General features: G+C 53.1%; 1 protein-coding gene across 5 annotated transcripts in view; it reads right to left on the reverse strand.

Moving 5' to 3' along the window:
• Positions 1-612: 612 nt before the first annotated feature.
• EML1 (EMAP like 1) overlaps positions 613-12987 on the reverse strand; it is a 196282-nt gene continuing 183907 nt past the window's right edge. For all 5 annotated transcript variants that reach the window (XM_070477850.1, XM_070477847.1, XM_070477849.1 and 2 more), the window contains 6 exons: positions 11037-11125; positions 5930-6027; positions 5733-5820; positions 4228-4323; positions 2677-2807; positions 613-2143 (listed from right to left, as the gene is read on the reverse strand). In XM_070477850.1, the coding sequence (XP_070333951.1) occupies positions 2018-2143; positions 2677-2807; positions 4228-4323; positions 5733-5820; positions 5930-6027; positions 11037-11125 (628 nt within the window). In that variant the 3' untranslated portion in view covers positions 613-2017. The remainder of the gene's footprint in view (positions 2144-2676; positions 2808-4227; positions 4324-5732; positions 5821-5929; positions 6028-11036; positions 11126-12987) is intronic.

Consider the following 12987-nt stretch of genomic DNA (forward strand, 5'->3'; position numbering starts at 1 on the left):
AGAACTTTTAAGTCAATAATGGGTTCCTTTCCCTTCTCTGATCTGGTTATTCCTCAATTATTAATTTTAAAATCATTATTTTTGCCAGTATTTACATAACCAAGTAAACTAACAACTGGGTATGACAAGCTGAATCCTTTTTTTATTTATTTTTGGCTGCATTGGGTCTTTGTTGCTGTGAGTGTGCTTTCTCTATCTGCAGCGAGTGGAGGGCTATTCTTCATTGCAGTGTTCGGACTTCTCACCGCAGTGGCATTTCTTGTTGCGGAGCACGGGCTCTAGAGCGTGTTGGATCAGCAATCGTGGTGTGCAGGCTTAGTCACCCTGAGGCGTGTGGGATCTCCCCAGGCCACGGATTGAACACGTGTCCCGTGCGTTGGCAGGCGGATTCTTAACCACTGGACTACTAGGGAAAGTCCTAAACTGAATTCTTGAGAGTTATCTAATCTGATGAAAGCTGACACACCATATGCAAACTATAGTTTCATTTGTAAGTGACCCAGGTGAGGGAAAAAAAAAAAATCTGGATATGAAACAGAATATAGTGTGAATCATATCTAATTTTAAATATTTTAATTTATATACTTTCATGATTATAGGTTCAATAAGAAATTCACTTTTCAGATTTTATTTCATTATAGAATATATTTGATAAGGATACATACAAACAGAATCATCTTTAATACATATTGTTTACTGGTGCCCGGCACTTCTGCAGCAGGCTGGAGATGTGATAAAAAATGCTTCCCAATGTTCAGCTTCATCAGCCACTCTAAACAACCAGTGCTGTAGAGTTGACGGTTCAATTCACGTACTTGCCTAGAACAAGTAAAAATCTTAATATTCGCCTTTAAGTCTGTTTATTACTCTTCTATTTTAAAATCTGAGATACATTCCCCAATGTAAACAATAGATTTCAATCTGTCACACAATCGAAATGGATAAGGCCTTCTTGACAACGTAAGCCACCTATTGCGTTACCCATCGGAGCGCAGTCTTAGTTCATAGTGTAACAGGCCGTCCATTCACAGAAGACAGGAAGAGAAGCTGCCTTCAGAACCTGGTGGAGCCTTCCAGACTTCTCCCGGCCGCAGGTGATGGTACGCTAGAGAGACCTTTGTGACTTGGTCTACTTGGTCTTAAAATACAAATATACAACGTCCATAAGCATTAAAATAGTAAAGCCTAGCCTGACGTATTTATTAAGAATTGCTAAAATCCTATACAATACCATATCATGCCAATTAATATACAGAGGAAGGTGGCGAACTGTCTCCACCACTCACCTGGGCCCGTGAATGGGGGACAGAGGGGATGCGATTGGTGTAGCGTTAAGCGGCTGACTGCATGTGGTTAGGCAGACAGTCCAGGGACTCTGAAGTGCCTGGGTACCCTGCTGTAATAATTAAGTTAATCTGAGGCAGAATTTGCTTGACACGAGAAGAACCTGACCCCTTTTCTCACCAGCCTCCCAGAGGGACGACTGAACAAAACCTTAGAAAATGTCAACCAAATAAAGTCTTATTTGCATTTCCTGATTCAGTTGTGCAGATCAGTTATGCATTCTGTTCTCCATCGATTCATCCTTTTAGGACCAATTAATCAACAGTGATCATGATTCAGTACCTCGTTATCATAAATATTTGACTCAGCAAGCTCGATGGCGAGACACTAAAGCCTATATACAATCTTTGACAAAGGCATTCTGTGACCGTTTTTGAAGAGTTCATAGAAAAGCTACGAAGGATACGCCAGTCACTTCTCGATGTCACTGTAATGTAAACCGTGGCATCTTTTTTTTATATTAAATGTTTCATATATTGTACAACGAGAGAGAGACCTGAACGGCTGACCCGCTGTGACGCTCACCGATCCGCTAAGCTAAGGTAACCGGTAAAGGGCATGGTTTTCCTGAGGTTTTGTGAGGACGTTTCAAACAAAGCAGAAATCACAGTGACCGAGCGAGATGCGAGTCTGTGCCTCCCGGCCGTTCGGTGCCCCCCGGGGCTTGCCGGGACTACACGACCCGCCACTGCATGATACTTGTGTCTTTGCCGCCGGTGGAGATGAGGTGGCTGTCGTCACAGAGGAAGTCGACGTTGGTGACGTGACTGCTGTGCCCAGTGTACACGTGGCTGGGAGCCTAGGAGAGACACGGAGGGCAGTGAGCGCCAAGCCCGGGAGGAGGGTCGGAAGTGCTGGAGCCCCTGCACGTCAAGGCCGGTCCTGGGGGGTGGCGGGGGGGCGGATGTGGGCAGGGGGAAGTTCAGCCCCAGAGGCTGCTGCGCCAGGCACCCCAAAGGAGCGGGGACTGGAGGCAGGGGTGGGGGGTGGGGGTTGGAGGGGAGGAGGGGTCAGGTCTGGGGAGGACGAGGAGGGGTGGTCCAGGCATTGGCTCAGCTCAGCAGGGCTAGAGGAGAGGGAGCCGCGGTGGAGGGCAGAGGGGTGAGGCCCAGGAAGCACAGACAAGGATGAGCCAGAACCACGCTGGGGACAGGGCTCTCTGCGGAGGGCAGTTGGGCCCCCTCCCCCAAATGCTTTGGGGCAGTTGGCTGATGTCTCCGCTGCCTGGTTTGTGCTGGGTGCTGTCACCCACGATGCCCTTCTATTCAACTACCAGCCGGCCAGCGGGGGTCAGTGCGCCCTGTCGGGGGAGACCAGAGAAGGAGGCTCTACCCGGAACTGTGAGCAGGGGTAGGAGAACAGGTGCACTTTGCCGAAGTCATCGCCGGTTGACAGGAGTTTTTTCTCGTGGGCCCGAGAAGCGGCGTTGATGTCGGTTCCGTCCGAGCCCTCTGGCCACACTCCTAAAACAAAGACCCCAGACACAGCACTGGAAATACGAGGGCCACACTGCGTGGGGACTGGCCATTGAACTCCCATGAGAACAGAAATGTCCCGGATTTAGAAACCAGGCCCAAGGGACGCTTTGTCTTGGCTCCCAGCCTCGGTGACCATTTCCCTGCAGGCCACCCCTGGAAACCCCCATGGCAAAGCCTGTTTTGCTGAATGAGAGCTGCAGTAATAGTCCTTCTGGGCGTCTACCTCTCTGGGGCCCCTTTCTTGATGCTACAGCAGAAAGTGGGACAGAATCCCTGGTTCTGGACACAGTGCCTTTCCTTTATCCCCAAAGCACCTGATGGGAAGCTGACTAGTCCTTAGCCTGAAGTTTCATGACTTTTCTTTTTGGGGGTAACTCTTTACACATGAGAATCTCTCCAAAGGACTTTTAACTTCTGAGACTGCCTGTGCCTTTCAGGTGTTCCTCGGTGTCAGCCCTTCATGGCTGCTGCCTGCCTGGTGGACTCGGTAGGTGAGGAGTGCCCTGGGGTCTTCTGATCATGGCTCCAAAAAACCCTATTAGTCCCAGTAACGTTGGATATCAGAGAGTTGCACGCACGTGGCTTTCTCAATAGGATGTCTGGAGTAAACCCAGGGCATTCTAGCATTTAACACCAAAAGACGGTGAAACACCAACTATACGGGAACTTGTGAAACTCTGACCGACTTACTGACTTATGGTCATACATAAAGAATCTCTAAATACTGCCTTTTCTTTTTCATACTACTAAATTGTGGCAATTTATTTTAGATCATTTGTGAATAATTTAAACTTTGAAGGAGGTAAAGAAAATTAGTTTAAGGGTCAAAAAAACACAATCACTCTAACAAGTGACAAATAAATTGATTGGGTGCCATCTGGTTCATTGGGCTTCCCAGGTGGTGCTAGTGGTAAAGAATCTGCCTGCCAGTGCAGGAGACATAAGAGCTGCAGGTTGGATCCCTGGGTTGGGAAGACCCCCTGGAGGAGGGCATGGCAACCCACTCCAGTACTCTTGCCTGGAGAATCGCCATGGACAGAAGAGCCTGGCGGGCCTACAGTCCACGGGGTCACAGAGAGTCAGATATGACTGAAGCGACTGAGCCCACACGTACATCTGGTTCATTGATCTCAGAAGTCGGACACAACCTCGTATACGAGGGTTCTACAGAATTCTCTCAGGACCCATTGTGTACAGAGAAAAGGGCTCTGGTTCTTCCTGCCTGGCCATAGCTGGACAAGCCTGGCCCTTCCCCAGGGCAGCAGGGAGTGTGTCCTGAGTCCGTGGGGTCCATGCACGGCAGAGCAGTTTGAAGCCAAGCAAGAAATTCCCTCACTATTGGAAAGTCATTCTCAAAGGAGACACACCTTATGCTGGAATGGAACGAAAGGTGCAGAAACCTTACCGAAGACGTGGAACCCCAACGTGCAGGTGTATGTGGCCCACTCGATGTCTCTCGTGGTCTCCACACTCACGACTTGCTTACAGGCAGAAGGAACCCCTGGAAGGGCAGATACAGGTCTGGTGACATCCAGGCCAAAGCCCCCCACCTCCCCGGGCAAGGCTGGGCCCCCAGAGCCAGGCCCCATCAGCTACAGAGCCCTCTGGGAGAGGGACGCCGTCCACCTCCCAGCCCCCTGGGGACCGTGCTCACAGCCTAAGCCCTGAGGCCTCGGAGGGGACCCCTCTTTCATTTCTTTCATCTCTGCTCATCTCCTTCTCTGGGTCTGTTCCCCTGTCTGGCTTCTTTTCTTTGATCACCTCTGGTTCTGAGACCTCCGTCTGCTCACTGTCCTCCTGGACACAACCACGCCGCCTTCTGTCAGGCTTCCCAGCCTTCTCCCAACACACGCTTGGGCACAAGTGTGCGCCTATGCACACATATGCACAAACATACACATGCGTGCATGCACACACACACACACACACACACACACAATCCTTTCAGCTCTGAGTTATGAAAGCTGACGGAAACCAGTCATAAGTACCTGTGACCTCACAGGTGATTCGTGTATTCCTCAACTAAACTCTCGCTGAAGGAGTATGAGACCATTCTGAGAAGATTTTAGACCCACAGCCCGTCCCTGGAAACCATCCCTCGGTTCTGCCCTGCATCAGGCAGGGCCGCCTGCTCCACCCAAGGTGCTCCACCCAAGGGAGCCCCTTTCCTCCTCTCTCTCTCAACAGGGGGGTGCCCACCTCCCCACCCACTGGCTCTTGATGTCTGAGCTGGTATGTCTTTGTCTTCGAAACGGAAAAAGCCGGAACGTGCTATGGGTCACCTGAGTGTGTGTGGGTGAAGCACACTGCTCTTCTCAGTACCTTCTGGTGGGGCAGACACCGGACCCCCTCTGCCCTGTGACCCCCGTGCTCAGTACGTGGCAGGTGCCTGACAGATGGCGGGGGCACCAGTGAACGGCACGGAGCCTTCACCGCTCATCACCCGCAGGTGGCCCGGCCCCACCTGGGGTGCCTGACAGATGGCGGGGGCACCAGTGAACGGCACGGAGCCTTCACCACTCTTCACCCGCAGGTGGCCCGGCCCCGCCTGGGCTCTGACTTGGCCGGGAGGGGAGGGCCCTGGGGGCTGCCGTCCACCCAGCAGGGCCGACTTCATGGTGTCAGCTGGGAAGGTGATGCCTTCACAGGCTCTCGCCCTCTCGCTGGCACAGCTCTGACCCATCTCTGTGCCTCTCCCTGCAGGGCTGGGCCTTCCCCTCCTCGGGGCCCGACCCCCAAGTATCTCAGTGCCAAGCAGGGGCTTGTCCAGTCTGTCTCCTCTGCCGAGCAGAGGAGGAATTGAAGCCGAGAAACACAGGCAGGCGGTGGGTTTCTGCAGGAGGCCCCATGTGGAGTCAGAGTGAAGCTCCGGGAGATCTGCACCCGGGCCAGGCCTGGGGAGCCACTCACAGTAGAGGATTTCGTAGTCTCCGGAATTCGACACGAGGAACTGTGAGTTGACAGACCAGTCCAGGTGGGTGATGAAGCTGGAATGACCCTGGGAGAGGGAAAACTGGGTGAGCCTCACTCGCCTCACAGATTCCCACCCACGCTGACCGGACGTGTCGAATGACCGCAGAGACCCACGAGGAGTGACCCGCGCTCACCGAGCACTTGCCGACCCGCGTGTACTTCCTCCCGTTGTCACTCACTCCGTATATGTAGATGCAGTTGTCGTGGGAGCCTATTGCTAAGAAATTCCCATCTGCAAAGACACGCAAGGTTACGCTTCATTCGTTAAGAATAGCCGTTTTATCAATGGCAAAGGATAATGCTAGTGGCCATTACAGATGTAGAAAAAATAGCCACGAATTATTTCAAAGAGACAGTATTGCTTTTGAATGAATCCGATACCCCTAATGATGGTAATTCAGTCTTAGCCAAGTATTACCAAGGAGTAAAATCACTTTTTCCAAGAGCGTCCACATAGCTGAATGTCCCACGGATCACAGAGAAAGAGTGCTTCCTGAAGCACAAACATAAGTGATGAAGCTTAGAAACAATATCCTACCTAGTTGTTTAGTCATTCAGTTGGGTCTGACTCTTTGCGACCCCATGGATTGTAGCCTGCCAGGCTCCTCTGTCCATGAGATTTCTCAGGCAAGAACTCTGGAGTGGGTTGCCATTTCCTTCTCCAGGGGATCTTCCTGGACCAGAGATCAAACCTGCATTTTCTGCATTGCAGGCAAATTCTTTATCATGAGCCACCGGGAAGCCCCTTACGGCACCCATTTGCCATGAGCATTTCTAGCACACATGTTGTCAGAAAGACTCAGGAACCAACCTGAAGTGGCCAATGATGGATAAATTGTTTCAGCTACCATAACCATCACAGATTGAAACATACCAAATACACTTAAGTTCATAATGGCACCGAAGCTACCACCACTAACAACAACCAATCATTGTTAAAGCGAACGGAGAACAAACTCATTATCTTGGAAACTGGTAAATAAAGTGAAAGAAACCAAGCATCTGTCCCGACTTCCTCTGTGAACTCTGCCATACATCTCAGCCACACTAACAAAATACTGTCCTAAAATGCTGTCTAGGTAACAAAAAGGTATTAATATTATGGATGAAGAGAAGTCAGTCTTCACAGATGTATTATATCTGATAAATGAAGAAAGGCTAAAATAGGAAAACCAATCATCAGCCTGCGTTGAGGGAGCGAGGCGCTGTGCAGAGATGGCTCTGAAAGCACAGGAAGCAGACTCTCGCGTCTCCGGTAGGAGCGAGCGACCCGGACGCACTGGGCCGGGAGCGGGTTGACTTTACGGGAAGTACGGGGACGGGGTGACGTGTGGGGACGGGGGGACGTGTGGGGACAGGGGGACGTGTGGGGATGGCGGGACGTGTGAGGACGGGGGTACGTGTGGGGACGGGGGGACGTGTGGGGATGGGGGACGTGTGAGGACGGGGGGACGTGTGAGGACGGGGGGACGTGTGGGGACGGGGGGACGTGTGGGGACGGGGGACGTGTGGGGACGGGGGGGACGTGTGGGGACGGGGGGACGTGTGGGGGACGGCGGGACGTGTGGGGACGGCGGGACGTGTGGGGACGGGGGACGTGTGGGGACGGGGGGACGTGTGGGGACGGGGGGACGTGTGGGGACGGCGGGGACGTGTGGGGACGGCGGGACGTGTGGGGACGGGGGACGTGTGTGGACGGGGGGACGTGTGGGGCCCGGGGGACGTGTGTGGACTGGGGGGACGTGTGGGGACAGGGGGACGTGTAAGGACGGGGGGACGTGTGAGGACAGGGGGACGTGTAAGGACGGGGGGACGTGTGGGGACGGGGGACGTGTGGGGACGGCGGGACGTGTGGGGACGGGGGGACGTGTGGGGACGGGGGGACGTGTGGGGACGGGGGGACGTGTGGGGACGGCGGGACGTGTGGGGACGGCGGGACGTGTGGGGACGGCGGGACGTGTGGGGACGGGGGACGTGTGGGGACGGGGGGACGTGTGGGGACGGGGGACGTGTGTGGACGGCGGGACGTGTGTGGACGGGGGGACGTGTGTGGACGGGGGGACGTGTGGGGACGGCGGGACGTGTGGGGACGGCGGGACGTGTGGGGACGGGGGGGACGTGTGGGGGACGGGGGACGTGTGGGGACGGGGGGACGTGTGGGGACGGGGGACGTGTGTGGACGGCGGGACGTGTGGGGACGGGGGGACGTGTGGGGACGGGGGGGACGTGTGGGGACGGGGGGGACGTGTGGGGACGGCGGGACGTGTGGGGACGGCGGGACGTGTGGGGACGGGGGGACGTGTGGGGACGGCGGGACGTGTGGGGACGGCGGGACGTGAGGGGACGGGGGGACGTGTGGGGACGGGGGACGTGTGGGGACGGGGGATGTGTAAGGACGGGGGGACGTGTGAGGACAGGGCGTGTGTGAGGGCAGGGGGATGTGTAAGGATGGATGGACGTGTGAGGACAGGGGGTCGTGTGGGGACAGAGGGATGTGTGAGGACAAGGGGTCGTGTGAGGACAGGGGGACGTGTGGGGACAGGGGGACGTGTAAGGATGGATGGACATGTGAGGACAGGGGGTCGTGTGGGGACAGGGGGACGTGTAAGGATGGATGTGACGTGTGGGGACAGGGGGACGTGTGGGGATGGCGGGACGTGTGAGGATGGATGGACGTGTGAGGACAGGGGGCTGTGTGGGGACAGAGGGACGTGTGAGGACAAGGGGTCGTGTGAGGACAGGGGGACGTGTGGGGACAGGGGGACGTGTAAGGATGGATGGACATGTGAGGACAGGGGGTCGTGTGGGGACAGGGGGACGTGTAAGGATGGATGTGACGTGTGAGGACAGGGGGTCGTGTGGGGACAGGGGGATGTGTAAGGATGGATGGACATGTGAGGACAGGGGGTCGTGTGAGGACAGGGGGACGTGTAAGGATGGATGTGACGTGTGAGGACAGGGGGTCGTGTGAGGACAGGGGGACGTGTAAGGATGGATGGACGTGTGAGGACAGGGGGCTGTGTGGGGACAGGGGGATGTGTAAGGATGGATGGACGTGTGAGGACAGGGGGATGTGTGGGACAGGGGGACGTGTAAGGATGGATGGACGTGTGAGGACAGGGGGTCGTGTGAGGACAGGGCGTGTGTGAGGGCAGGGGGATATGGGAGAATGGTGGGACATGTGAGGACAGAGGGATGTGACGTGTGAGGACAGAGGGACATGTGAGGACAGGGGGACATGTAAGGATGGATGGACATGTGAGGACAGGGGGCTGTGTAGGGACAGAGGGACATGTGAAGCATAGAGATGCACTCAGCAAAACCCAGGGTGTGGAAATTGCTCGGGGAAAAATGAGCTTCTTCACCACATAAACCACAAGCAAGGATGGTGCGTGTGTCAGAGAGAGAGAGAGAGAGAGGCAGAGAGACAGAGAGGGAGGGAGGGAACATCTATGGATTGAAAAAGACTTACGAGTACAAAAGGGGCTTCCTTGATGGCTCAGACGGTAAAGAACCCGCCTGCAACGCAGGAGACGTGGGTTCAATCCCTGGGTTGGGAGGATCCCCTGGAGAAGGGAGTGGCAACCCACTCCAGTGTTCTTGCCTGGAGAATCCCATGGACAGAGGAGCCTGGTGGGCTACAGTCCGTGGGGTCACAACGAGTTGGACAGACAGAGCAACTAACATGAGTACAAAATGGACGTGTGATGACTTCCCCGGAGGTCCAGCAGCTGGGACTCTGCTTTCACTGCCAAGGACTTGGGTTCATTATCTGGCCAGGAGGCTAAGATCCCGAGCTGCTTGGCATGGCCAAAAAAACACCAAAACCCAGCCAAAACTGACATATGATCAATGTTCTTAGCATTATTCATAACAGCCAAACACAGAAACAATCCCATGTTCTCTGTTAAATGGACAAACCAAACATGCTATATCCATAAAATGGGGTACCATCTAGACATCAAAAGGGAGTAAACTACTGATACATATACATGAATAATCTCACAAACATTATTCTAAATAAAAGAAGCCAGATGCAACAGGCTACGTGCTGTAGGACTCCATTGATAGGAAATGCCCAGAAAAGGCAATTTATAGACACAGAACAGCAGATCCACGGTTGCCTAGGGCTGGGGCTGGGAGTGGAGATGAGTTACTAATGGGCAGGAAAGGAACTTTTGGGGGCGATGGGAAGGTTCTAAAACTGGACGGTGGTGATGGCTGCACCGCTGTATAGATTTACTAAGAACCACTGACGTGTACATTCATGGTAAACTGCTGTATGTAAATTATACCTCAATAAAGCTATTAAAAAGTCCTCATCTTTTTTAGATTTCTCTCTCTCCATATATATATATATTTCCCTCTCTCTCCATATAAACATATATATATATATATATATAGTTGACTCCACCATGCGTCTTATGGGATCTCACTTCCCTGACCAGGCACTGACCCTGGGACCCGGGTAGGGAGAGCCCAGGGTCCTGACCACTGCCCCACCAGGGGAGTCCCCAGATCCCTCTATATAGTAACAGTAACAGATGAAAGGATAAGATGTCTGGGACCCGGCTTCAGAAGCAACATGGGAGGGGCCACGGGGTGAAGCTATGGGTGAACAAATGGCTAAACGCTGAAGCTGGGGAATAGGTACATGGAACTCACTACGCTATTCTAATTTTGTCCATGCTTGAAAGTTTCCATAATAAAGAGTTAAAAAAACAACACCACCCAAGCAACCTGCTCCAAAAGCATCTGTCAAGAAGGCCTGAGTGGGGACTTCCCTGGCAGTCCAGTGGTTGGCAGTCTGCCTGCCAACGTGGGGGCCTGGGTTCAATCCCTGGTCAGGAAACTAAGATCCCACCCACATGGGGCAACTAAGCCTGTGCACCCCGGAGCCTGTGCGCCATAACTAGAGAGAAGTCTATGTGCCTCAGTGAAAGATCCTGATTACTGCAGGTGGACCTGATGCAGCCAAATAAATAAATACTAAAAAAAAGCATGAGTGCATGAGAAGCTATTATAAATGTTAACATGGTTCTTCGTGACATGCTGAAACAGATAAAACCACACAAGCATAATGCTCCAAAGGAGGGAGGGGGAGAGCCCCCAGGCGCCACAATTATGTACAGATGTACTGTAAATTTCACTCTGGAGGGGGCTTGTGAATGTTTTTCTTTAGAGGCATCTATGCAGGGCTTTATCTCTTAGAGGTTTACAGTGAACGGTCCATATTCTAACCTGGTGAGTAACGCATCACGGAGAGCTGTTCGTTTCCATCCGTGTGGACTGTGACCAAGTCTTTTGTTTCCGTGTCAAACACGAACCACCTGCGTAAACAGGAGGAAAAGTACAAGTCAGTTGTTTAGTGAGAAAGTGAAGTCAGACCATGACAGTCACAGCCAGGCTATTAGAAACTATTAAGAGCTTAAAGATGCTCTGTATTTGCTTAACAAGAACACTTATTCCCAGCTTTCACTTAAAGAAAATTTCCTGCATGTCAACATTTCCGAAAGGAGCAGCTTACTGGCTGCTGACGTTATGGCTGCTGCTGCTGCTAAGTCGCTCAGTCGTGTCCGACCCTGTGCGACCCCATGGACTGCAGCCTACCAGGCTCCTCCGTCCGTGGGATTTTCCAGGCAAGAGTGCTGGAGCGGGGTGCCATTGGCAGGGCTCCTCAATGTTTGAGTTTTGTCACTTACATATGGAGGGAGAGAAAACCCTGGGCAGGGAAGATGGACCAGCATGTAACCCCGGGCCTGTGGCGAGAGCAAGTGGCAAATGGGACACTGCACAAGCTTACAACTGAGATCTGGCCCGGGCCAGGCAGAAAGGGTCCAGCAGGCTGGGGCCGGGACAACCTCGGGCTGACGCAAGCAGAGCTGGGCCAGCCTCTGACCTTCTGCGATGCTGGTGTGCAACCAGCAGGTGAAAGAAACAGCCCAGAGGATGGCAGAAGGGCGAGCAGAGGACTGGTCTTTGGATTTAGCTCCTCTGGGCTCAGTTCCCTCGACTGTAAAATGCAGGAAAGGGCCCAGAAACGGCTTTGCAGGCTCAGGATCCATCAGTCCAATTATAACTGGACTTGGAAGTGCTCCGGATCCTCTAATCCGGACACAGTGCTCGGTCAGTGTGTGAAATGGTGCCGAGACTGAACTCTCCTGCCCGTGTGTTCTCAGGTGGCGGCAGCAGTGTTTCCAGGGGTGGAAAGGAACAAGGGCACCCTGCTGCGGCCACTTCAAACGTTGATGCCATCCATTCATCAGCGTGTCCACTGAGCCAGCGTCATGATCCCCTCGGGGCCCTCATCAGTCCCACTCAATGGGGCTGGTTGGCCCCGACACCTGGATTTGGCTTCTCAGCTTTGCTTCCTTGTGACTTTGTGCTTTGGTGTTAGTCACTCCGTCCTGTTCAACTCTGCAACACCATGAACTGCAGCCCTCCAGGCTCCCGTCCGTGGGATTTCCCAGGCGAGAATACGGGAGTGGGTTGCTATTTTCTTCTCCACATTTATCTTTAATGTGCTATCTAACCTGAACACAGGTCAGAATATAAGAAGCAGAGAGACTGTGGGGACTAGCTATGCCTCTAAACGCCGTGTTAAGCTTCCCCACTGAGAACTAAGCCTGGGACCAGGACTAGAGGTGGGGGAAGCATGAATGGAGGGGAGGGGTTAGTCTGCGTGTCCACTCTCTTCCACCCGCAGGACACCGTCTGTGATTCTGACCACCTGGCCTCGTTCCATGCTCTGTCCTGCCACAGAGTCAGCATGCAGCTGATGACAATAACTGGCTGGCGGCCATTCACCAGAGCCTGCTGAGTCAGAAGCTTCGTCTCTAAGAGAGGTCAGAGGAGTGTGTGTGTGCGTGCATGTGTGCATGCACGCGAGTGTGGCTTTACAGAATTCATGAAGAATTCTGTTGGATAGGTGCTCAGCTCTCAAGATGCTGCCACCTATGACTTATGAGTGGTTAGTCTTTATACGGATGCTACAGTCCTAACAACATAATCTAAGTGGTATGCTCTCTTTTGAAGCATGTACAATGCATGCTGTACAATATTGTATAAGTTACAAGTATACAATATAGTGATTCACAATTTTTAAAGCTTATACCCCATTTATCATTATTATAAAATATTGGCTACCCTCCCCATGCTGTATCACATATCCCTGCAGCTGACTTTACACTGA

Source organism: Odocoileus virginianus, chromosome 16 (genome assembly GCF_023699985.2).
Source record: "Odocoileus virginianus isolate 20LAN1187 ecotype Illinois chromosome 16, Ovbor_1.2, whole genome shotgun sequence".
Taxonomy (NCBI): domain Eukaryota; kingdom Metazoa; phylum Chordata; class Mammalia; order Artiodactyla; family Cervidae; genus Odocoileus; species Odocoileus virginianus.